Source organism: Leucoraja erinacea, chromosome 3 (assembly GCF_028641065.1).
Source record: "Leucoraja erinacea ecotype New England chromosome 3, Leri_hhj_1, whole genome shotgun sequence".
NCBI classification, from domain to species: Eukaryota; Metazoa; Chordata; class Chondrichthyes; order Rajiformes; family Rajidae; genus Leucoraja; species Leucoraja erinaceus.
Genome location: NC_073379.1, coordinates 56660107 through 56687027, shown reverse-complemented (window position 1 = coordinate 56687027; position 26921 = coordinate 56660107). Strand labels below are relative to the sequence as shown.

Below are 26921 nucleotides of genomic sequence, written 5' to 3'. Positions count from 1 at the left end.
TTTTACATTCACTCATCCACTCCTCAAAACATTTTGACATTTTTATGCACACATTTTAAAATAAAATCCTCCGGTCACGGATGGGGCCGTGACCGGGGCCTAAAAAAGAAGCTGCCCCACGTCTGACTCTGTCTCTGCCCTCTCTCTGTCTCTGCCCTCACTCTCTACCCCCCCTCTCTCTCTAGACGCGCCTGTGAGTTGGGGGGCTATGCGTCTAGAGAGAGAGGGGGGGTAATGGGGTAAAAGGAGCAAATTAATAATATTAATATATCAAGGGGGGCAGTTAGCGTGTGTGCGGGGGGGTAGTTAGTGTGTGTGATGCCGCAGGCCACCCCCCCCCCCAGCCCCCCCCTCCCTCCTCTCTCTCTCCCCCCTCCCTCTCTCTGTCCCCCTTCCTCTCCCCAACCCCTGCCCACCCCCCACCCTCCCTCCCCTAAACCCCCTTCCTAGTTAGTGTGTGTGTGGGGGGGGGGGGGGGGGGGGGTAGTTAGTGCGTGTCACTCCACATGCCGCCCCCCCCCCAGCAGATCAAGAAAAAATGCCTTTTTTTAGATACAATTCCGATCAAAATGAAAACTATTTCAAAAACCATTCTGATTTTCACATCGTCATTTTAATCTACTTCCCAATGGCAGTGGCCCCAGTATTCGTGTCTTTTTGATGTATTGTTTCCATGTGACAGGGACCCAACGGGTCCACGCTTGGTCTAGACTAATGTTAAAGACAAAGCTAAAAGCTTAATTTTCTCATAAACACGTTTCACGTTCAACGTTCTACTCAACTTTTTTCATTACTCGGACCTATTGAAGCATATGACCTGCGGAATGGGTGGAAAGGGTGGGAAGGGATGAGTGAATTAAGAAGTTGTGGAGGGAGCGATCTCTGTGGAAGGCGGAAAGTGGTGGAGGTGGGAAGATGTGACCAGTGGTGGTCATATTCGCTAAAGAATGAGAACATCTCAGATGTCCTTGAATGGAAAGTCTCATCTTGGGAGCACATGTGGTGGAGCCAGAAGAATTGAGAGTAGAGGAGAGCATCTTTGCAAGAGGCAAGGAGGGAGGAAGTGCGGTCCAGATACCTGTGGGAGTAGGTAGGTTTGTATAGATGTATGGCAGTAGACCATACATAAAATTATACCATTTATTAATTGATATATTGTAATTTGGAATTTACAATGATTTTAATTCCAAAGAGGAAGAAAGATTCCAAGGGGAGTAAGGGGCGACTGTGGCTGACAAGGGAAGTCAGGGATAGTATAAAAATAAAAGAGAAGAAGTACAACATAACAAAGATGAACGGGAAGCATGAGGATTGGGTAATGTTTAAAGAGCAACAGAAGTCAACTAAAAAGCTCCTGTACTGGAGCTCTCGGCTCGGGTCTCAGCTCGGCTTGTGTCTCGGCTCAGGTCTCGGCTCAGGTCTCGGCTCAGGTCTCGGCTTGGGTCTCGGCTCGGGTCCGTCTCGGGTCAGTCTTGGGTCGGGTCCGTCTCGGGTCACTCGAGTCCCTCTCTGCCCCCCTCTCCCTCTCTCTATGCCCCTCTCTCTCTCTCTGCTCCCTCTCCCCCCCTCCCTCTCTAGCTGCGCCTGTGAGTTGGGAGCGATGCGTGAGTGGATAGGGCGGGGGATGGAATAAAAGGAACGAATGAATAATATTAATACAATATAAAGGGGGGTGGTTAGTGCGTGTGTGTGTGTGGGGTGGTTAGTGGGTGTGTGTGTGTGGGGTGGTTAGTGGGTGTGTGACACTGCAGTCCACCCCTCCCCCGCAACCGCGCGTTGTAGGGGACAGGACCCAATAGGTCCCACTTGGTCTAGTATCGTTCTAAAATTATTATATGGCAATGCTGTTTGAGCAACTTTAATTACAAGGAACATAATTTTTGTATATTTCCCAGCAAATGAATGAAAATCATTAGAACGATATGTCAAATTTCATTTGTTCATGAACATGCACACGGGCGACCCCTAGTGCATAAATCTAAGTATTGGTATTTATTATTGTCACTTATACTGAGATACAGTGAAAACTTTGGTGACATGCCATCTAATAATACCATGCATAAGTACAATACAGGCATATGCAAATAAAAAAGGTAGTACAAAGAGAAAAATACCAGACTGCAAAATATAGTGTTACACGATAATAGCATTGCAGATAAAACAACATTGTGAAAATGCAGAATATAAAATTCTAATGGCCATAATGAGGTAAGTTCTCCCATCAGGACGACACCCTGTTCTTCTGGGGGACAATTCAGTAACCTGATAACAGCGGGGAAGAAGCTATTCACGAATCTGGTGGTACGTGCATTCAAGGTTTTGTAACTTCCATCTGGCAGGAGAGGGAAGAAGAGGGGATGATTGGGCTTCTGGTAATGCCTGGTATTGTAATTTGTAGTTTTTTTTATTCCAGCAAAAACAAACTGCTGGAAGAATTCAGAGGGTCAGGTGGGTTCTGTGTAGGTCGAGACAGAAGCATGAAGGTAACAAATTGAGACACATGAGATGCTGAAATCTTATAAGTAAGGAAGGTGATAAGTGGAGACAGATAAGGGAAGGTGACCGGGTGATTGAACTAGGTGGAAAAGGGGACATGAGAACATGAAGTTAAAGTTTACCTTCCTTCCTTTATCAGATTTCAGATTGCAACTTGGTGCTTCCACTTATTCAGATTCAGATTCAATTTTAATTGCCATTGTCAGTGTACAGTACAGAGACAACGAAATGCATTTAGCATCTCCCTGGAAGAGCGACATAGCAAATGATTTGAATAAATAATAATAAGTGTCCGGGGGGGGTGGTGATTGGCAGTCACCGAGGTACGTTGTTGAGTAGAGTGACAGCTGCCGGGAAGAAGCTGTTCCTCGACCTGCTGGTTCGGCAACGGAGAGACCTGTAACGCCTCTCGGATGGTAGGAGGTTAAACAGTCCATGGTTGGGGTGAGAGCAGTCCTTGGCGATGCTGAGCGCCCTCCGCAGACAACGCTTGCTTTGGACAGACTCAATGGAGGGGAGCGAGGAACCAGTGATGCGTTGGGCAATTTTCACCACCCTCTGCAATGCCTTCCGGTCGGAGACAGAGAAGTTGCAATACCATACTGTGATGCAGTTGGTAAGGATGGTCTTGATGGTGCAGCGGTAGAAGTTCACCAGGATCTGAGGAGACAGATGGACTTTCTTCAGTCTCCTCAGGAAGAAGAGACACTGGTGAGCCTTCTTGATCAGAGTTGAGGTATATTGGGTCCAAGAGAGGTCATCGGAGATGTTGACTCCCAGGAACCTGAAGCTAGAAACACGTTCCACCTCCGTCCCGTTAATGTGGATGGGGGTGTGCGTGCCGCCTCTGGACTTCCTGAAGTCTACAATGAGCTCCTTGGTCTTCTTGGAGTTAAGGGCCAGGTTGTTGTCAGCGCACCATGCTGCTAAGTGCTGGACCTCCTCCCTGTACGCCGACTCATCGTTGTTGCTGATGAGGCCAATCACCGTTGTATCATCTGCATACTTGATGATGGTGTTAGTACCATGTACAGGTGTGCAGTCGTAGGTGAAGAGGGAGTAGAGGAGGGGGCTCAGCACACAGCCCTGTGGAACGCCGGTGTTCAGGGTGAGGGTTGAAGAGGTGTGCTTGTCTAACCCACAGACTGGGGTCTGTTGGTTAGAAAGTCCAGTATCCAGTTGCAGAGGGAGGGGTCAATGCCCAGGTTACCGAGTTTGGTGATCAGTTTTGATGGTATAATGGTGTTGAATGCTGAGCTGTAATCGATGAACAGCATTCTTACGTAAGTGTCTCTGTTGTCGAGGTGGGAGAGGGCGGAGTGAAGTGCCGTTGAGATGGCATCCTCCGTACTCCTGTTCTTGCGGTAGGCAAACTGATAGGGATCCAGTGTGGGGGTGGTAGGCAGCTTTTGAGGTGTGCCAGGACCAGCCTCTTGAAGCACTTGGTGATGATGGGGGTAAGTGCAACTGGGCGGAAGTCGTTGAGGCTTGCCGCAGTGGAGTGTTTTGGCACTGGCACGATGGAGGTGGTTTTAAGGCAAGTGAAGACAACTGCTTGGGCAAGTGACAGGTTGAAGATGTCAGTCCAGACGTCTGTCGGCTGCGCAGCACAGGCCCTGAGCACGCGCCCGGGAATGCCGTCAGGGCCAGCAGCTTTACATGCATTAGTCCTACTCAGTGCCACGTATACGTCATAGGGGGTGAGTGTGAGGGGTTGGTGATCGGCAGGTAGCACAGCCTTGATGGCTGTCTCTAGATTGTCCCTGTCGAAGCGGCCATAGAAGTGATTAAGCTCCTCAAGGAAGGAGGCGTCGCTGGATGTGGGGGTGGTGTTGGAGGGTCTGTAGTCCGTGATGGCCTGGATGCCTTGCCACATGCCACAAATCAAATTGCCTTCCAGCCTGTCCCTACCTCCACCCTCCCATCCTCACCCCCAACCTGGCTCAATTTGATTTTTTTCTCTCTCATTATCTGTCTCTGCCTATTACCCATCAGTTGCCAATTACACCCCTCCCTCTTTTCACAACCTGACTCCATCTCTACAGTTCTCCCACTCGTCTTACTGTATCTGACTACATTCTATCATTGTCCCGCCCCCTCCCCTCATTTCAGTCTGAAGAAGGGTCTCGACCCGGAACGTCGCCCATTCCTTCTCTGCAGAGATGCTGCCTGTCCTGCTGAGTTGCTCCAGCATTTTGTGTCTTCCATCTACCCATCATCACCCTCCTCACCATGATTCTGCCCATTACCTGCCAATCCTTGCCTCACCCCCCCTCACTTTTATACGCTGACTACTTTCCCTCTACATTCAGTCGGTCTGTTTTCACTAATGCTGCGCGACCTACTGAGTTGCTCCACCAGTTTGCTTTTTTGCACCAGATTTCAACATCTACAGACTCGTGTCTGTTAAATTTGAGGTATTTATATTAATTTATTGTCACATGTAGAGATACAGTGAAAAGCTTTGTTTGCATGCTATCCAGAGAAATCATACCATGCTTAAATACAATCGTCATCTACAAGTACAACAGATAGTGCAAGAGAAAAATAGGAGAATGTGGAATATAGTGTTGCAGTATTATAGCGTTACAGTTAGAGAAAGAATCCAAGGTCAGCTGCGAGGCAGGTTGAAAGATTGGGATTACACCTTATTTTAGGGGAGGACTGTTCAGTAGTCTGATAACAGCAGGGAAGATTTAAGATCATAAGTGATAGGAGCAGAATTAGGCCATATGGCCCATCAAGTCCACGACATTCAATCATGGGTGATCCCTCTCTCCCTCCTAACCCCATTCTCCTGCCTTATACCCATAATTTCTGACTAATCAGTACTAATCAAGAATCTATCTTTGCCTTAAATATATCCACTGATGGCCTCCACAGCCTACTGCGGCAAAGAATTCCACAGATTCACCACTCTGACTTAAGAAATTCCTCCTCATCTCCTTCCTCAAAGAACGTCCTTTAATTCTGAGGCTATGACCTCCAGTCCTAGACTGGATGGAAACATCCTCGCCAAATCTACTCTATCCAAGCCTTTCACTATTCTGTACGTTTCAATGAGGACCCCCTCATTCTTCTAAACTCCAGCGAGTACAGACCCAGTGCCGTCAAATGCTCATTATAGGTTAACCTACTCATTCCTGTGATCATTCTTGTAAACCTCATCTAGACATTCTCCAGAGCCAGCACATCCTCAGATTTGCTGCCAAAAATTGCTCACAATATTCCAAATGAGGCCTGACCAGGTCCTTATAGAACCTCAGCCATACATCCCTGTTTTTGTGTACAAGCCCTCTCGATATAAATGCTAGCATTGCAATCACTTTCTTTACTACCGATTCGACTTGCAGATTAACTTTTTGGGAATCCTGCACCAACACTCTCAAGTCCATGTGCACCTCCAATTTCTGGATTCTCTCCCCATTTAGAAATAAATCTGTGCCTTTATTCCTACTACCAAAATACACGACTCCACACTTTGCTACACTATATTCCGTCTGCCACTTCTTTGCCCACTCTCCTAATCTATCCAAATCCTGCAGAGCCCCTGCTTTCTCTACACTACCTGCCCCTCCACCTATTTTCATATCATCCACAAACTTGGCCACTAGGCCTTCAATCCCCTCATACAAATCATTAACATACAACATGAAGAGCAGTGGCCCCAGCACCAAGCCCTGCGGAACTCCGTTAGTCACTGGCAGCCAACCAGAAAAAGCCTGAAGACCAGAAGAAACTATTCTGAAATCTGGTGGTATGCGCTATCAGGTCTTTGTTTCTTTTGCCAGATGGGAGAGGATTGACCAGGGTGACGAAGGTTCTTAACTATGTTAGCTGCTTTCCCAAGACAGTGTGAAGTGTGTAGACAGAGTTGATATTGGAGAAGCTGCTCTGTGTAATGGACTGGGCTACATAAAGTAAAGTAAAGTATCCTTTATTGTCATTCAGACTTTTCAGTCTGAACAAAATTTCATGCCTTGCAGTCATGACATAGAATAAATCCGCAACACTCTGCAATTTTTTTGCAGCCTTGGGCAGAACTTTTGGCAATCCAAGCAGTGATTCATCCCGATAGGACGAATACTATCTACAGTGCATCTGCAGAAGTTGGTAAGACCTATTGGAGACATGCCAAACTTCCTTAGTCCTCTGAGGAACTAAAGGCGTTGGTGTGTTTTCCTAGCCTTGGCCTCAATTTGTTGGTCCAGGATAAATAGTTTTGAGTTGAGGTTACAGGTATTCTCAATTTGGAATAGAGCTTGGGATTGCATGGCATTATGTCAAACATGCTATCATGACTTCAGACCTGGCAGCATACTCATGGTCTACTGTGCAACAGCAATTTGGCCTCCACAATTTTGGCCTTCCTAAATGTTCCTAAAATCTAGACTAATTGTAGGAGACACCTCAAGACACTGGGAAAAATATCACAAAAAATATGTCTGCAATTTGTTCCAAATTCAGTAGGTCTAAGTAAACAAGTATTTGTGTGTTTCCCCTTGGCCAACATACCAAATACTGATGCCTTAGTTACACAGGCACTTATATTGGGCAGGCGGAGTTATTCTCATGCCCAACACCTGACTCCCAAAACAAACTGCTATTTGAGCTGTACAATGGGAAGATTGTATTAACAGCCAATAAAGGGAAAGATTAAAATTATGTGAACAAAGCTTCCTTGAACAATGCAGCACTGATACTTGGATACCTCTGGCCTATGACAATATGAAAGGACATTTGGGATGGAATTGAGACCTTCACAGCCATGGATTGGATGCACAAAGACACATAGTACTCTTAAAAATTACACCCGTCCCAATGCCCACCACATATCCAGTCTGTGGTTCCCACATCAGCCTCATCATTATTTCAGGACCCCACAAAACTCAACCGGAAATCAAGTCAGCTGTGATCTGGGGGACTTGCTAAGAACATCTACACTCTGCTTGACTGATTTTAGTACAGGTTAACGACCTGCCTATCACTCACACACATTTTACATCGGAGAAAATTACAGCATGGAGGCTTCAAGCACACTACATCTTCGATTTGTTGGCACATGAAAGTTTAAAAAAGCATTTCCAATTATGCATACGATATATGCTAATTACCAGTATTTGCCCAAACAGAATGCTTCACCCTGACTGTCCACTGTATAATGTTTTTTAAAAAAAATTGCTAAGCCAGTATTTTTCACCTCTTTATGTCGCCTGCAACTTAAGCGGCACGGCACCATCCACTTTCTATATCTTGCCCAAATTGGTCGTTCATGGTAAATGCTGATTAGCTAATCGGCAGAATAATCACCACAAACCCAAATCCAACTCAAGGGAAAACTAATCTGTAGTTAACTGCTGATCTGCTATCGTTAGCTCGTCATGTACGGCACTGTAACATGCTTGGTCAATGTTACGTACTAAAAGATACAAAGGATGTGTTTCTGTGGAAGAAATGGAAATCAATGGAAAATGAAAAGCGGAGACTTTGCAGATTTGCTTCGAGATTTTATTGCATATCATGGAGAGATGGCTGCAGTAAACTGCTCACCAGTTCTCTGACTTTACAGCAGAATTAGCAGACAATTATACTGTGTAATAAATTCTTTTTGTTTACTTTTGTTAGATACTACTCTACATAAATATTCTATCAACTGCAAGGGTACCAATTATTTCATTAGTCATAACATACTTTTCGCTTATGTTATTTTTATTCAACAACAGTTGGTAATATGTCAAACACAATACAAGGGCATCTTGATATTATTCTATCTCACCTTTCAGGCGGCCCGCGCTATCATCCCTTCTCCGAACCAATCATAAGCCCCCCATTTACAGTAACATTTCACCCGTCCCAATGGCCACCACGTATCCAGTCTGTGGTTCGTGTGGGAGCGCGGGTGATCTGCTGTAACTTCTCACAGAAGAAAAACAAGCTTCGTTATCACCTCAACTATTTAATGTTTACTTTTACCATCCACCCTTCAACACATTCCCAGACAAGGGGTAATATGTCTAATTTTACTGTGCCGATTCCCATTAACATCTACACCTGGTCAAGCGAGAACTGCCAATTGTCACATCCAAAACACCCTTTCGTTACCTTGTTCAATTCCAATCAAAATTAAGAAAGGAGTGATATTAATTTTTCATCCACAGTTTCATTATTATAAAACTGAAAACACAATAGTTGTTAATTTGAATAGATAATTGGAATTGAAGTTGTCAACTCCAGCTGTATTTTGGATATTTCCCCACAGCACTTGCTGATTTATAACCCCACCACCACTGAGTGGCATCCTTGCACTGTACTGCCTCCCGAGTCCAATTGGAATAGAAACATAGAAAATAGGTGCAGGAGTAGGCCATTCGGCCCTTCGAGCCTGCACCGCCATTCAATATGATCATGGTTGATCATCCAACTCAGTCAGTATCCTGTACCTGCCTTCTCTCCATACCCCCTGATCCCCTTAGCCACAAGGGCCACATCTAACTCCCTCTTAAATATAGCCAATGGACTGGCCTCAACTACCTTCTGTGGCAGAGAGTTCCAGCGACTCACCGCTCTCATCTCATGAAACATTCCGCGCGATTTGTCGACGATTAATCGATCACATTTCTTTCGTCCACCACCTATCCTTTTCCCTCAAAAGCTGTGAAATAAATACGGTCATTTTTGCCTTCGGTGACATGCGCTGGAATGCAAGAGGTTGAACGAATTACAATGTTGACGCCAGCCACTCTCCACGTTACATCCTCCTTTCATGCGCCCTGTTGTCGCCGCCGCCGCCGCCGCCGCCATACGGCGCATGCGCACCACCAGTCACCCCCCAGGTGCCGGTTGGGGTGGCGGCGCGCATGCGCACGACTCGTGCAGCAGCGGAGTGGGTTCGCGTTGCTCATCCGCGGTCCAAACAGAAGGAGCCCAACCGTCAGCTGGGGAGTGAGGGAGTGAGCGAGCGAGCGCGGCGCGAGCGCAGGGCGCGCCCCGCGGTGAGTAGCGGGGCACCACCGGGAGGGAGGAGGGGCCCGGGCAGGCGGGTGAGGAGGGGGAGAACCGGCAAAGTATTGTAAGGACCAACTGCAGGCAGAATCGGAGGGGCGTTTACTTGGGACGGCGATAGCATCGGATAATGTTGGGAGGGAACCGGTGAAGCATTGGTTACGTATTGGGAGGGCACCGATGTGTATCGGTGGCCGAAAAGGCACCGTGGGAATAGCAAGAGGCAACAGGCGCTGTGGAGGCCGGCGGGCGCATCGAGAGAGCGAGTGGAACATGATAATATCGGAAAACATAAAGGCCACCGGGGGCTGGGAGAAGCAGAGCAAGGAGACGAGTTGAGGTCCGCGACCCTGCGGGAGTTCTGGCAGGCTTGGGGGTGAGGCTTGTGCTGGGTGGACAAGGGAGTCACGCATTGAAGGAGGACAAGCCGGAGAGGCTGGGGCAGCAGGCAAGACCAATGAAAGGGGTTGGGCGAGTACTGGGACTGAAGACACCACGGACCAGTTTTGAAAACTGAAGCCTACTTGAGTAGGGATGTGTAAAGTATGAATCCAGTAAACTGAGGAGAAATGGTCTGAAGTGTCGTCACCGGGAGAACAGATTTGCAGAGAGTGGAAGTGTTTTGAAAAAAATTATGTGTGTAAAGGCAGCGAACGACGCATCAGCACCATCTCAGTGACGGACCTCAGTGGCATGTGAAGGGAGAAAGTTGGCGAAAATTTATTGTAATCGGTGAGTGGGTAAGGGGTAGCGGGTAGTTATGTAGCCATTAAATCGATTAATGGGGTGATGGTGTAACCAGCCAATAGGCGGAACCGTACGTTGATGCAACAAAGAAGCCCCCATAACAACAGACTGCACTCGGTGTCGACAGAGCAATGTAATAGATAAAAACAGTACGTCTACGGAAATAGACAAATGGAAACGAAAATAGTGTTCTGGTTGAATTTCTGCCGTGATCAGAATTATTTGAAATTTGATTGAAAATGTGATCTTGTTCTTGGTTGGTCATTACAAAAGAGTAACAGTACCTTACAGGTAGTGCATTCAGCTGGCTGAAGATTGTATGCTCTAATCCATTGTTCTGTTGATTGGAAATTGCATAATTATTTATATTTTGAAACACCAGTTGAGCTGGTTGTGCATAGACAATTGGGATCTGAGTCATGAAAGCAAATAATGATCTCAACCTATGTACATCTATGGAGCCAATTTCAATATTTTTCAGAATGACCTTGCTGCTTAAAAATATAAATCAATCATCATTTATATAAAACTGGCTGCATATTGTGAAGAAATTACAGTAAAAACATAAATAAATATATTGGGCTGATGACAGTAATATTCATATTATATGTTTCAGATTCATATTTATTGTCACATGCACCAAGGTACAGTGATATTTGAGTTACCATGCAGCCGTACAATTAAAAGAACACAACACAATAAAAAACAATAGAACTTAACATAAACATCCACTACAGTGATCACTGTGATGGAAGGCAATAAAGTTCAGTCATTCATCAGGCAATATAATCTCCCAACATGTTGTAGCCTAAATACCGACCCTTGAAATTCAGACCTATGAGCATTACCAAATCCCTCACTGTCTATATACTGGGGTTCTCATTGATCAGAAATTGATTTCAAGCTGTCACATAAATAACATGTCTTGAAGAAGCATCTGTAGAGAATGATTTGCCTCCTGAAACTGTAGGACTTTTCATAGTTGACAGGCAATAAATTATTAGTTTGATGAAAGACTGTCCACTTGCCTGGATGAGTGTAGTACCAATAATTCATGACAGAGCACCATCAAAAATAGTATATATTTGTTTCCCCTTTTATTTCTATTTCCTCCCTCACCAACCACCTTTAAGGATTCCCTTTCTCCACTGCTACCTTATGTACCATTTACCAAAAGCTGAGTAGTTACTTATCCTGACAGTACCTTACAATGAACCATGAATTCTTCCATTTAAAAATGCAAGGGCAGCGGAAACAGAGGAAACACCATCTGAACAGGTTCCATTCCAAGTTGCGCACCATCCAGACTTTGAAATGTATTAGCAGTTGATCATCATCAATTCTCAATCCAGACTCCCTACCCAACCAGACTGGAGTACCTATCACTCATTCTGAAAATGCACTTTTTAAAATGTTGAGGTAGAATACTGTGGCTTCAAGCAGATAGTTTCAATTTGAAGTGGGGTGTTCAGGGATGGGAATGGACAAAGTTGCAAGGGTACTAGCGCCGGGTCTGTGAGTTCAGCAGGGTAATGGTGTTGGGGAAGAAGCTGCCCCTTAGCCTGCTGGTGTGAGACCTGAGGTTCCTGTACCGCCTCCCCGATGGGAGGAGGGCACACAGTCCATGGTTGGAGTGTGAGGGGTCCTTAATGATTTTGCCAGCACATCTCAAGACACCCATGTGCGGTGAAGGACAGCCATGGCAGGGAGCGGGGCACTGATGATGTGATGGGCGGTTTTCACCACCCGTTGCAGTGCCTTCCTGTCAGCTGTGGTGCAGCCGCTGTACCACAATGTGGAGCAGGTGGTCAGGATGCTTTCTATGGTACAGCGGTAGAAGTTGGACAGGATCTGACGGGACAGGTGAGCTTTCTTAAGCCTCCTCAGAAAGTAGGGGCGCTGCTGTGCCTTTTTAATCAGTTTGGCGGTGTGGAGGGACCAGGACAGATCCTCAGAGATGTGTACCCTGAGGAATTTGAAGTTGGAGACGCGCTCCACCTCAGTCCCGTTTATGTGGAAGGGGGTGTGTCTGCTGCCTCTGGTCTTCCGGTAGTCCACAATGATTTCCTTCGTCTTCTGTGTGTTGAGGACAAGGTTGTTGTTGGTACACCAAGCTGCCAGGTGCTGGACCTCCTCCCTGTAGGCTGATTCGTTGTTGTCACTGATCAGTCCTACCACCGTGGTGTCGTCAGCGAATTTTATGATGGAGTTGGAGCCATGCATATGGACGCAGTCGTGGGTGAAGAGGGAGTAGAGGACAGGGCTGAGCACACAGCCCTGTGGCACGCCAGTGTTTGGTGTCAGAGTGGAGGAGGTGTGGTTGTTAATCCTAACAGACTGGGGTGAACAGAAATCCAGTGTCCAGTTGCAGAGGGAGGTGTTGATGACAAGGCTGCTGAGTTTGGTGACCAGACTGGCGGGATGACAGTATTAAATGCAGAGCTGAAGTCAATAAATAACAACCTGATGTAGGAGTTGTTATTGTCCAGGTGGGTCAGGGCAGAGTGAAGAGCCGCTGATATGGCATTCTCTTTTGACCTGTTGGGCCGATAGGCAAACTGATGGGGGTCCAGTGTGGGAGGGAGGCTGGATTTGAGGTGAGCCAGGATCAGTCTCTCGATGCACTGCGCGATGATGGGGGTGAGTGCCACTGGGCGGAAGTCGTGGAAACTCCCTGAAGCTGACTGTTTAGGCACTGACACGATGGTTGTAGTCTTGAGGCATGTAGGGACGATACACTGGGCCAGTGACTGATTGAAGATGTCAGTGAAGACCAGGGATAGTTGTCCAGCACATGCCCTGAGCACACGCCCAGGGATGCCGTCGGGGCCGGCAGCTTTGTGCTCATTCACTTTGCTCAGTGCGCCTTGTACAGCAGAGGTGGAGAGACTGAGGGGTTGTTCATTCGGAGGTGGGGCAGCTTTCATGGCTGGTGTTTTATTGCTCCGGTCAAAACGAGCATAGAAATAGTTTAGCTCGTCAGGAAGGGAGGCGTCATTGACTGGGGGCTGGTGGAGGGGTGTTAGCTTTGTTGTAGTCCGTGATAGACTTGATGCCTTGCCACATGAGTCTGGCGTTGGGAGTTATTTTAAAAATGCTCCTCGATATGCAACTAGGAGGAGGAATACAAATTCAAAGTGCTGTCGATGCCATATAATGGGGCAGCTTACATTTCTGGGGAGGATGTTCCAAAATACCTTGATATAGAAACAACAAATTGTCTCCTTCAATACTGAGTATTGAGTACTTGATGGTCTGAGCTTTAGGCAGAGGTTGAATAAGCTGGGAAAGTGCAATGATGAGAATTACATTGCAGCATATTAAGGGCCTGTCCCACCAGCATGCGTCTAGCGCGACCAAACGTGGTGCTTGAGTCGTACGGCCTCGCGGGGCCGGTCCCACATCCAACCGCGGAGCCGTCTGGAGTTGTGCGGGGCTGGTCCCGACATCATACTCGGCAATCATCTGGGCAGGAGGCAGGCCGACTGAATTTGGACGTCGCACGGCGTTGGGCGGTTACGTCATCACGCAACGGCACGCCAGGCGGTGACGTAATCGCGCAATGCCAAGCGCTAGGCGTATGGCGTTGAGACGGTGCGTATGGCGTTGAGACGGTGCGTATGCCGTCGAGACGGTGCGTACGGCGTAGAGACGGTGCGTACGCCCGTCGAGGCACTGCGTACGGCCTCAGTGCGGCTGACAGGCCATTGCCGCGCGGAAATTTTGGACAGTCACTTTTTCGGAGCCCCGCCCGATGTCGGGACCAGTCCTGCACAACTCCATTCTGCTCCGGCGATCGAAGTGGGACCGTCCCCGCGAGGCCGTATGGCTCAAGTGACCACGTTAGATCGCATTTGTCGCATGCTGGTGGGACAGGCCCTTTACACAACATAAAACTGTTCTTTCACTTTCATTTCAGTCTGATGCATTTGGCACATCAGGAAATGGCAATGCTAATTTGCAGGCCTCTCCCAGTCTGATTCATGGAGTCATACAGTGTGGAAACGGGCCCAACTTGCCCACACTGGTCAACATGTCCCAGCTACACTGGTCCCACCTGCCAGCATTTGGTCCATATCCTTCAACCTGTCAGCAGGAACTGCAGATGCTGGTTTAAACCGAAGATAGACACAAAATGCTGGAGTAACTCAGTGGGACAGGCAGCATCTCTGGATAGAAGGTATGGGTGACTTTTCGTGACACGAAACGTCACCCATTCATAGAAACAGAAACATAGAAAATAGGTGCAGAAGTAGGCCATTCGGCCCTTCGAGCCTGCACCGCCATTCAATATGATCATGGCTGATCATCCAACTCAGTATCCTGTACCTGCCTCCTCTCCATACCCCTGATCCCTTTAGCCACAAGGGCCACATCTAACTCCCTCTTAAATATAGCCAATGAACTGGCCTCAACTACCTTCTGCGGGAGAGAATTCCAGAGATTCACCACTCTCTGTGTGAAAAATGTGCCAAAATACTTTTTGACCACCCAATCTACCTGCGACTCCACCTTCAGGGAACTATGCACCTGCACTCCTAGATCCCTCTGCACTACTACACTACCCAGAGCCCTATCATTCACTGTGTAGGTCCTGCCCATGTTAGACTTCCCAAAATATAACACCTCACATTTTTCTGCATTAAATTCCTTCAACCATTCCTCAGCCCATTTGGCCAATTGATCAAGATCCTGCTGCAATTTTTCACAACCATCTTCACTACGCTGCCTACACTGTACGGCGGCAGGCGCGGGCACACCGCGACGCCCTGTGTCTCCCTTTCAAGGGAGATGCTAAAAATGCATTTCGTTGTCTCTGTACTGTACACTGACAATGACAATAAATTGAATCATTTTTCATTTCATTTCATTTATCTGCAAAACCACCCGCTTTTATATCATCTTGCTAATCTTGCTGTGTATGTTCTCATCCAAATCATTGTTATAGATGGATAACAGTAACGGGCCCAGCACCAAACCCTGAGGCACATCACCAGTCACAGGCTTCCACCATCACCCTCTGGTTCCTTCCAAAAAGTCATTTTGGCGTTCTCGGCTCCGTTACTGTAAAAAATGGCTGGCTCAAGTGGACCCTTGCATTTTACCTTGTTTTCAATTTTCTTTGAGTTGTGGCATCCTGTTTCTCCACCATTATGTAATTTTATTATTGTCCATGTGTATCAATTCTACTGCTTTATTTTTCTACTGTTTTTCAGCTCGTATAACTAGCTTTTTGTAGTGAAAACGTCTACCTATGCCATAACATTCTGAAGCTTTCTTCTACCTGAAAGCCTCAAAATGCAGTTTGAAGCGCATTTTGGGTCATCTACTTCAATGTTTTTTTATTGCACAACGGCAAGGTGACTTCGGGAATTTTGATCTTGACTTTTAATTAAATGAAAGTTTTTTTTCCCCACTCGAAAATAATTCACACGAGTTTGTTAATAAAGAGTCATATCTTTTTATGTTGCTATTAGACTAATAATGACAGAAAAAGAGGCCATTTAGCCCATTGAATTTGTACATGCGTATTATCTACATGTTTTATTAGATTGTAGTGACTGTCTTTGTCAGAACATTCCTGAAAAGTCCATTGTTAATTTGGTTTAATGATGCACAGAAATTGTATAAAGGAAAGTATCAATCTTATAGACAAGCAAGAATATTTCCTTTTGAAATTTTACACCACATCACCTTGTAAAGAATGATTTGAAGTTTGTATTTTGCAAGGTTTTTTAGAAAGAAATATCTGGAAAATCTGTTTATTGATATGATTTGGTAACAGAACTGACCTAAGGCATGGAAACAAATGATAGTTACCAGGGCTGAAGTTAAAGCAAGATTTTGAGTGCTTTACTGCCCTAGTCCTTCGTGATAATCCTTGGTCCCTAACTTTGTCTGGCTCTCGCATGGAGCTTGGAAGTTGGCTCCATGGTATTTCTTATGTCTGTATCCAGAGCTTTTCTGCATACAAAAAGGTGCCGGTACGCATATTTCATGCTACTCCATTGGCTGAAGTACATCAACCTAGTTTTTAAGTTTTGAGTGGTGCTGGTACAGTCACACAAAAAAGCACTTGCTGTATTCCATTTGTCCTTTGCTCCAATGCTATGTTTTCAATATTTAAACTATAAAAGATCAAGTATATGTTTCTCATTGATTCTTGTAAAAACTCCATATACTGTATGAATCAGCAACTGAAAAGGCTTCATTATAAGATGGAATTTGAGTCCTCTAAATTCTCGTAGCTCTCATATGTTTCCAAATCTCTTCTGCCATTCGGCCAGTCAATATCGTGACAGATCTTGAGCTCTCTCTGTTTCCTGTAATTGATTAGCAGCACATATCAGTCACAGCTTTTCTAATATTATTCAAATAAACTGATTATGAATGAGAGTTACAGGTTTCTGCTCTGTGGGTATGGTTTGTAATTCTACTCGGGGTTACATCTCATTTTAAGACTGATTTCTAATACATGACTTGTCGACCAGCAGAAATAGTTTTGATCTCTTGCTCTACAACTCGCCTTAATAAAAAAATAAAAAAATTACTACTTCACTTGGTACTGTAACATTTTAAAGACATCTGGACAGGTACATGGATAGGAAAAGGTTACGGAAGCAGCAGGTGGGACCAGTGTTGATGGGGCACTATAGTCAACGTGAGCAAGTTGAGTCGAAGAGCCTGTTTCTGTGCTGTCTGATTCTGATTCTATGGCCTCTGAAACTTATAATATTTCAATTTGAGTATTTACTCTTGTAATTTAACCCCAAGGGTCAGGGATCAATTTGGTGAATGCAATGTCAATAAATCTAAATTAGAGTTTTTTACTCAAAACTGCAGGTGTAACTCCAACCAACTATTTTGGAAATTACTACATAATTTTATCCATTGAACTCCTGTTCATATGTATACAGAAGTTAACATCTTGCATGTGGGCTCAGTGGACTCTGTACACTTTGTTAATTGGGGTTATGGTTAGATATGGCAATACCTTACTGGACTGTATATAAGAAAATAATTTCACTGTTTGCAAATGAAAATAAAAGCACCATTGAACCTTAGACCTGTGCTCTTGTGTACAACATGCCCCTTGAGCTCCATAGTGCATGTTATTTCAGATTACCTCCACATTCCCACAGTGACTTGTTTGTGGCCATCACTGCCACTTTGAGGCCAAATGTAAATTGAAGCATACCCGCTGTTACCCAATAGTGTGAACATTAATTGTCCACATTTCAGGTTTCTTCCACTGTTCCAGCCAGGTTCTCTCTTCCTTTGTTCACTTTTTCAATTCCCTTTCTGAGATACCTCGATTTCTCTCCCACCTGGTTCAATCTACCCCTCACTCACACATCTATTCACCTGCATTTCTGCTTCCTTCTTCCAATACCTTCATTCACCTGTTTTTTGTTTTTTAATCTGCCATGTGGATTGTGAGTGATGTCACCCAAAGGAAAATCTCGTTCAGTCTGCACTGAATAAAGTTATTTGAAGAGGCAAATAATTAAATCATTTCGTATCCAGTTTTTAGAGTTGTTTGAGAATTGCCTTTATATAGCAAGTCCTATTGTTGTCTTACCAGAGCTGCAATGCATGTTACTTAAATGATGCACTGCAGCTATTTGTCAAAGCCATTTGTCACCACTGTAATCTTCAAATATCAAGTGATCTTGCCTTGGATGTATTGTTTCTTCTCTCATTGATTCTATATCCTGTAACTGCCTATCTAATTCCATTGTTCACGCACCTGATCACACTTCACCAGAACTTGTAATAGTAAGAAATGAGCCAAGCTTCCAGTTACAAGAAAGTATCAAGTATCAAGAGAGTTTATAGTCATGTGTCCCAGATAAGACAATGAAATTCTTGCTTTGCTTCAGCACAACAGAATATGGTGGGCATGAATACAGAACAGATCAGTGTGTCCATATACCATTATATAAATATATACACACATGAATAAATAAACAGATAAAGTGCAAATAAACAAATAATGGGCTATTAATGTTCAGAGTTTTGTTTGAGTTGAGTTTAATTGCCTGTTGGCTGTGGGGAAGTAGCTATTCCATAACCTGGACGTTGCAGTCTTCAGGCTCCTGTACCTTCTACCTGAAGGTAGTGGGGAGATGAGTGTGTGGCCAGGATGGTGTGGGTCCTTGATGATGCTGCCAGCCTTTTTGAGGCAGCGACTGCGATAGATCCTCTCAATGGTAGGGAGGTCAGAGCCGATGATGGACTGGGCAGTGTTTACTACTTTTTGTAGTCTTTTCCGCTCCTGGGCACTCAAGTTGCCGAACCAAGCCACGATGCAACCGGTCAGCATGCTCTCTACTGTGCACCTGTAGAAGTTCGAGAGAGTCCTCCTTGACATACCGACTCTCCATAATCTTCTCAGGAAGTAGAGGTGCTGATGTGCTTTCTTTATAATTGCATCAGTGTTCTGTTCTCGGAACAGGAGAGAATTTGAAGCCCTTGACCCTTTCCACCATCGACCCGTTGATATAAACGGGACTGTGGGTCCCTATCCTACCCCATCCAAGGTCCATAATCAGTTCCTTGGTTTTGCTGGTGTTGAGGGCCAGGTTATTGTGCTGGCACCATTTGGTCAGTCGGTTGGAGGGCGAGAACAAAAGGGAAGGTGTGTGATAGGGTGGAGAGGAAGGATAAATTAAATGACACGTTGTGGTGTCAGCTGAAAGAACTTGTTTAAAGGAAAGTTTGTAAGCGATTTGGATGAATAGGGTTCTGCGCTAATTATCAAATGAATTTCATCAATTGGCAGCTGAGAGGATGAGGGACAACATCGCAGAAAAATAATACTGAGTTATAAATGGGATAATTTGCAAAAGTGAGTACTGCTTGTTTCAAGACTGGGGAGGTGGGGGGGTTCGGTGGGGAGATGGACAGCTTAAACATAGAAACATAGAAAATAGGTGCAGGAGTAGGCCATTCGGTCCTTCGAGCCTGCACCACTATTTAATATGATCATTGAATTGATTGAATTGAATTGAATTGAATTTCCTTTATTGTCATTCAGACCTTACGGTCTGAACGAAATTTTGTGCCTGCAGTCATACATACAATGATACAATAATAAACAACAATAAACACAAATTAACATCATGGCTGATCATCCAACTCGGTATCCTGTACCTGCCTTCTCTCCATACTCCCTGATCCCTTTAGCCACAAGGGCCACATCCCTCTTAAATATAGCCAATGAACTGGCCTCAACTACCTTCTGTGGCAGAGAATTCCACAGATTCACCACTCTGTGAAAAATGATTTTCTAATCTCGGTCCTAAAAGACTTCCCCCTTATCCTTAAACTATGACCCCTTGTTCTGGACTTCCCCAACATCGGGAATAATCTTCCTGCATCTAGCCTGTCCAACCCCTTAAGAATTTTGTAAGTTTCTATAAGATCCCCTCTCAATCTCCTAAATTCTAGCGAGCACAAGCCAAGTCTATCCAGTCTTTCTGCATATGAAAGTCCTGCCACCCCAGGAATCAGTCTGGTGAACCTTCTCTGTACTCTATGGCACAGAATGTCTTTCCTCAGATTAGGAGACCAAAACTGTACGCAATACTCCAGGTGTGGTCTCACCAAGACCCTGTACAACTGCAGTAGAACCTCCCTGCTCTTATACTCAAATCCTTTTCCTATGAATGCTAACATACCATTCGCTTTCTTCACTGCCTGCTGCACCTGCATGCCTACTTTCAATGACTGGTGTACCATGACACCCAGGTCTCGTTGCATCTCCCCTTTTCCTAATCGGCCACCATCTACTTTCCTGTTTTGCCACCAAAGTGGATAACCTCACATTTATCCACATTATACTGCACCTGCCATGCATTTGCCCACTCACCCAGCCTATCCAAGTCACCTTGCAGCCTCCTAGTATCCTCCTCACAGCTAACACTGCCCCCCAGCTTCGTGTCATCCGCAAACTTGGAGATGTTGCATTCAATTCCCTCATCCAAATCATTAATATATAATGTAAATAGCTGGGGTCCCAGCACTGAGCCTTGCGGTACCCCACTAGTCACTGCCTGCCATTCTGAAAAGGACCCATCCCCTGCCGCATTAGTTTAAATCCTCCCCGACAGCACTAGCAAACACTCCCCCAAGGACATTGGTTCCATTCCAGCCCAGGTGCAGACCGTCCTGTTTGTACTGGTCCCACCTCCCCCAGAACTGGTTCCAATGCCCTAAAAATTTGAATCCCCGTATTTCAAGCTAAGTATTCATCTGCAATATCCTCCTATTTCTACTCTGACTAGCCCGTGGCACTGGTAGTAATCCAGAGATTATGACCTTTGAGGTCCTACGTTTATCTCCTAGCTCCCTAAATTCACCTTGTAGGACCTCATCCCGTGTTTTACCTATATCGTTGGTGCCAATGTGCATCACAACAACTGGCTGTTCACCCTCCCCCTCCAGAATGTTCTGCAGCCGTTCAGTGACATCCCTGACCCTTGCACCAGGGAGGCAACATACCATCCTGGAGTCTCGTTTGCGGCCGCAGAAACGCCTATCTATTCCCCTTACAATTGAATCCCCAATTACTATTGCCCTTCCACTCTTTTTCCTCCCTTCCTGTGCCGCAGAGCCACCCATGGTGCCATGAATTTGGCTGCTGCTGCCTTCCCCTGATGAGCCATCTCCCCCAACAGTATCCAAAATGGTATATCTGTTTAGGAGGGAGATGAGCACAGGGGACTCCTGCACTACCTGCCTACTGCTAACGTTGGTTAGTGGCCACCCGTTCCCTTTCTGTCCGCTTAACTTTTACCTGCGGTGTGGCCAACTCACTGTACGTGCTATTCACGACTTTCTCAGCAGCGTGGATGCTCCAGTATGAATCCAACCACAGCTCCAACTGTTCAATGTGGTCTGCCAGGAGCTGGACACACTTACTGCACATGTAGCCACCAGGGACACCGACCATATCCCTGATCTCCCACATGTTGCAGGATGAGCAATCCATGGGGCCGATCTCCACTGACATGGCTTACCCCCAAATTAAATCAACTCACTCCCACTATAAAAATCTTAATCCTTTAAACTGTACCTTTACTAAAAAGCACTGAACCCTCAACTCTCTGTACCCTCAACCCTCTGTACCCTCAACTCTCTGTACCCTCAACTCTCTGTACCCTCAACCCTCTGTACCCTCAACCCTCTGTACCCTCAACCCTCTGTACCCTCAACCTGAAAGCAGAAATGCAAACCTGGGGTTGCTCCCAATCAGCTGCTTCCACGAGACCACTTCCTTGGAAGTGTGATGGAAAATTGCAGATTGGATCCTCCTCCTCTCGCTCCAACGGCTCCCGGGCCTACTGGCATACTTTCCATATTTCCAAAAACACTTGGCATATGTTCACTTGTGGCTGTTGTTAAAAATTACTTAATCATCTCAAATTATCAACTAACTTATTCTAGTGAGCATGAGGAGTAAGTCAAGTGCTCCTCGGCAAATAATAGTAGATGCAAAATTAACATAATGCTGTGGGTGGAAGATTGCAACCTTCACGTGGTCCGCACTGTTTCAACGAATGCAATCAACCTGGCATGCACAATCAAATAAGATCAAATAAAACAAGTTGTCCTACAACTTTCGGCTGTGCACGGCATACGCAAGAAGAAGAACATAATGCTGGAAATGCCATTCAAGCAGCATCCATGAAAAGGGAAACTGATTTTATTTCAGTTTCATGACCTTGCATTGCACCACAGGTGCTGCCTGATATGTTGACTCGTCCAGTATTTTTTTCCATTTGAGCACACTAAACACAAACAAGTATACAAAAAAAAATTGTTTAATCTCTTGTAGTTGGTGTCAAGCTTCAGTTAGTAGTTTAAAGGTGATCACCAAAGAGCTTTATATTTGTGAAAAGTAAAATGAATAATGGGTTAAATTTTAATATCGCATCTTTTAATTTGTTAAAATGGTTTTATAGAGGTATTTGTTATGGTCATTGCTTTTAAGCCTTGAGGTTTTTTTTGGTCTTTTTAGGGTAAAAGATGTCAGAAGCCGAGAAAGACCTGGTGGCTAAAATGCTGCGAGCAGTCCTGCAATCAAGCAAAGATGGTGTGGCCATAACAAGGTTGCAGGGTGAATATAAGCAACTCACAGGTGAAGTGATCCCACATAGGCAGCTTGGATTTCCCACTCTTGATAACTACTTGAAAAGCATTCCATCAGTTGTGAAGTTTGGAATGAATAAAAATGGAGAGGTGAGACATTAATTAATCAAGTGTTTTTGTCGCATGCACTGATATAAACTGGAGCAATTAAACTCTTATTTGCTGTACTTTTACCACCACTATGGATGCAACAGAAACAAGAAATATATAAGAAATTATCAATTATTCTTGGTAAAGTAGACGATGATGGTGTAAAAATCAAAGCATGCAGAGCGACTATAGTAGTAAAAAGTAACGTGGTTTACTAGAGTTGGGATACAGTTGTGGATGAGGTTGCACAGGGTAGTTCAAAAATCTGATAGTTGGTGGAAGAGCTGTTCTTGAGCCTGGTACTCGTGGTTCTCCTGTGATAGACTGGACAGCAAAGCCTGCAGCCAACTTGGTTCTTAAGCATTTGTGTTTGCCAAACCAGACCACGATGCAACCGGCCAGAATGTTCGCAACCATGCACCCAACAGCATTTGTTGCCATGCTGAATTTCCTCAAACCTCTGAGGAAGTGGAAGTGTTGATGAGCAATTTTGAAATTGAATCGGTGAGTTGGGTACAGGACAGATGATTAGAGATGTCTACACCCAGGAACTTGAAGATGCTGACTCTTTCCATCGCCATCCTGCTAATGAAGGCAGGTACAAACAGCTCCTTAGCCGTGCTAACTTTGAGAGCAAGACTGGTGTTTTGGGACTACTTAACTAGGTTTTTGATCTCCCTCCTGTATTCTGACTTGCTACCTGTTATTCAATAACAATGGTATTGCCAGTGAATTTAAAGGGTTGAAGAAGTGCTTCAACCTGAAACGTCACCTGTTCTTTTTCTCCAGACATGCTGCCTGACTTGCTGGGTTGCTCCAGCACGTTGTATCTATCTTCAATTTAAAGGTGACTTTGGTCCTGTGTCTGATCACAAAGTCATGAGTATAGAGCGAGGGCTGAACATGTACCCCTGAAGTTCCCCTATGCTGATGGTCAACAAGGAGGAGGTGTTGTTAGTTTGTACTCATTGGGTTCTGCCAATAAGGAAATCAAGGATCCAGTTGCATTAGGGAGTAAAATACATCAAATCGCTGAGTGGTAACAAAGATTTCTGGTGTGCTTACCTTCATTGGTCGGGACATTGAGAATAAAAGTCAGGAAGTCATAATGGTGAGGGTGCAGAAGACGTTGACCAGTATGGTGCCGATTAAGGGCTATTAGCAACAAGGAAAGTTTGGACAAACTGATTTGTTTTTAAATTGTCAATAACAAATATTTCATAAGTTATAATGTCTGACGTTAGCTGCAACTGTGTTATACCTGCAATTGATAGGGTATTGTGTGGGGTGGAGTCCCACTAAAGAATCTGGAACATATAAAAATGAATTACTGTGTGGGAAGCAAGACCAGTTTTTATAACTTATATGGGAATAGAAGTATATGATGAAGGAAGATATTGACTCAAATGTGGCAACAGGATGTGCTTGGGAATGTAACTTTCAAAATATTAGTAGAAAGCATGGACACAATTTTTGGCTTTTAGAAATATTGAATAAATCTATAAGAATGTATCTCAAACGTTTTATTGTACCTACAGATTGTTTGCTTTGCTACTGTAAACAGTGAAATTGCACACATTGCTAAATTGGTAGCTCGTCAGAGAACTCCTAAGAGGAGACATGGTGGACAAACATTGGTAAATTCTCAATTACGATTAAGACGTGTCCTACCGGCCACACAAATGGGTAAGTCAACCTTATTTTAACTTTTCGGTTATTGAAGTCTCACGAAAAATTGCTCTATGTACTTTGAACCTAGGTTTTTAAAGACATGCAACACATTTGAAGGCATTAACTCCATTGTAGGACCTCAACAGAATCTTTCCAGTCACAGGTTGTCTTTGTCTTTTAACCCATTTGATAAGACCATTACATATTTATTTGTTTCATGGAAAAGTTAGGATTTAAATATTTTAATACATATGTGTACCTATTATGGGTTTAGAAAAATTAATTATGATTTGTGTTGAGGCCAGGTTTTAAAAATTATTTGTTGTAACTTGCCACAAGTTGGATGTTGATCGAAACGAAAGGACTTTGATCAATGTGGTTAAACATGGAACTTTGTTTTTTGTCGCCCCCAAGGCTTAGAAGCAAATGAACGCATTTCCATATTACTTTTTCCAAGTTGAAGACATACCAAAGGGCTTCCAAGTTACTATTATATTTTATTTCCCTTTTTTTTTGCTGGCAGTTTTACTGTTGGATTGTTGATCAATTTCCCCTTTAAATTTCCTCCTTTAGGCTCTGAATTTCTGACATAAATGTGTAACTACGAATGCTCTCTTTGGTTTTTCTGCTAACAGTGTTTAGACCCAAACGCTGTCATCTTGGCATCTTGAATTATCATTTTTTTAATTGGAAGCAGCTACCTGTAAAATAGTTTGGCTTTTTTCTCAACCTCCATCTTTTTACTGTTTATTCGCACCTTATCTGTGAGCACACCATTCTCAGGTGGCCGCTGAAATATATTATTTTTCAACAGTCATCTTAGAATGTCTCTGATTTGTAAGTAATAAAATAATTCATTACATTGGATAATCAAAAATGCAGATGGAGTCTTAGTCAGAGAGTGATACAGCGTGGAAATAAGCCCCTCGGCCCAATTTGTCCAGCTACTCTAGTCCCACTTGACTGCGTTTGGCCCATATCCCTCCAAACCTGTCCTATCCATGTACCTGTCTAACTGTTTCTTAAATGTTGGGATAGTCCCTGCCTCAACTGACTCTCCTGGCAACTTGTTCCATACTCCCACCACCCTTTGTGTGAAATAGTTACCCCTCAGATTTCTATTGTCTTTTTCCCTTCACCTTAAGCCTTCATGATTCACCTACTCTGGGCATGGGAAATGTAAAGTTTTTAAATATTGGAAATACTCAGATTGACCATTTGTCAAACGTAGGAAGGAGATGTAAAAGCTAAAGGGAGAGTTGGTGAAAAAGAGGATGTCTGTGATGTGGTTAAAACTGAGATAACCATCGAAAAGCCAGACAGGTGGGCAGAGAGGGTGGGTTAGCTGATAAGGAATGAAATTAAGTCCTTGGCAAGGGATGACATAGGATCAAAAGATGTTGAATCCTTGTGGGTAGAACTAAGAAAATGCAAAGGTAAAAAGATCCTGATGGGAGCTCTATACAGGCCTCCAAAGAGTAGCCAAGATGTAGGGTACAAATTGCATCAGGAGACACAAATGGTATGTAAGAAAGGTAATGTTATTGTGGTCATGGAGGATTTCATTATGCGGGTAGAATAGGAAAATCAGGTTGGTATTGGATTCCAAGGGAAGGAATTTGTAGAGTGCCTACGAGATGTCTTCTTGGCGGCAATAGAGTTGCTGCCTTATGGTGCCAGAGACCTAGGTTCGAGCCTGACCACAGGTGTTGTCTACATGTTTGTACGTTCTCCCCGTGACCTGCATGGGTTTTCTCCCACACTCCAAAGATGTACAGGTTTGTAGGTTAATTGACTTGGTATAATTGTAAATTGTCCCTAGTGTATGTAGGCTAGTGTTAGTGTGCGGGAATCGCTGGTTGGTATGGACTCGATGAACTGAAGGGTCTGTTTCCGTGCTGAATATCTAAACTAAATTAAAAAGCATTTATTTTGAGGGCTAGAATATTAAAACAGGGATGTAATGCTGAGGCTTTACACGGCACTGGTCAGACCACATTTGGAACATTGTAAGTAGATTTGGGCAAAATATCTGAGGAAGGACCATCAGTTGCTGGAAAATTGGTGTTCAGTTATTTTCTTCCCAAATGTGGATAGTGAGATTGTGGATTTATGATTGAAACGGCATGCAATTGAGCTTTAGAACTTTAGTGGGTATACTATCTGGACCTGGACCCTTGTTATGCCAATGATTCTCTGGTGCACAATATTGCCCTCCAACAATGAAAGAAAATGTTGGCCATTACATAAATCTCAGGAGCTAGCTCTTGGCAAGGTTGAATACAACCTCAAAATGCTGAAATCTCACGGTCTTTCAGGTAGTTTGCGGTCTTAGCCTCTTGTGTGTTTCCGAGACCAGGCAGACTTACTGTAAGTATCTCAAGGCACATGACAGACACCACCAATATCTGTCTTTGGGGAAATACCTTCATATTTATCACACGAATAAGCTAAAATCATGTAATTATCCTCTCCCAGACTGAAATCCTCAGTATTGAGGCCTTAAATATTCTCATTGGGACCCTTGAGTAGTAAATTGGCTGCATACCCAATGCTAGATTCCAGAAACAGGCAGTTTTCATATAACAGAGATTGGAATAGGGATGAGCAGAGCAAACGAGTCAAGGATCATTGGGGAAAAATGCAGCACTTGAAATCACTGGCATATTACCATTAACTGGAAAGGAACATTAGGATGATATTGAGACGTTCATGCATTGGAAGCACGCAAGCCTCGCTGACAGGGCAAATGAAGTGTA

General features: G+C 44.5%; 1 protein-coding gene across 2 annotated transcripts in view; it reads left to right on the top strand.

Moving 5' to 3' along the window:
• The first annotated feature begins 9333 nt into the window (after positions 1–9333).
• Positions 9334–26921, top strand: part of LOC129695629 (tudor domain-containing protein 7-like) — a 119320-nt gene continuing 101732 nt past the window's right edge. The window contains exons 1-3 of one of the 2 annotated variants that reach the window (XM_055632756.1): positions 9334–9488; positions 22271–22491; positions 24030–24177. In XM_055632756.1, coding sequence (XP_055488731.1) covers positions 22279–22491; positions 24030–24177 — 361 coding nt within the window. In that variant the 5' untranslated portion in view covers positions 9334–9488; positions 22271–22278. Of the gene's footprint in view, positions 9489–9986; positions 10231–22270; positions 22492–24029; positions 24178–26921 lie in introns of those variants that run through there. The other variant, XM_055632757.1, reaches the window with a different exon arrangement.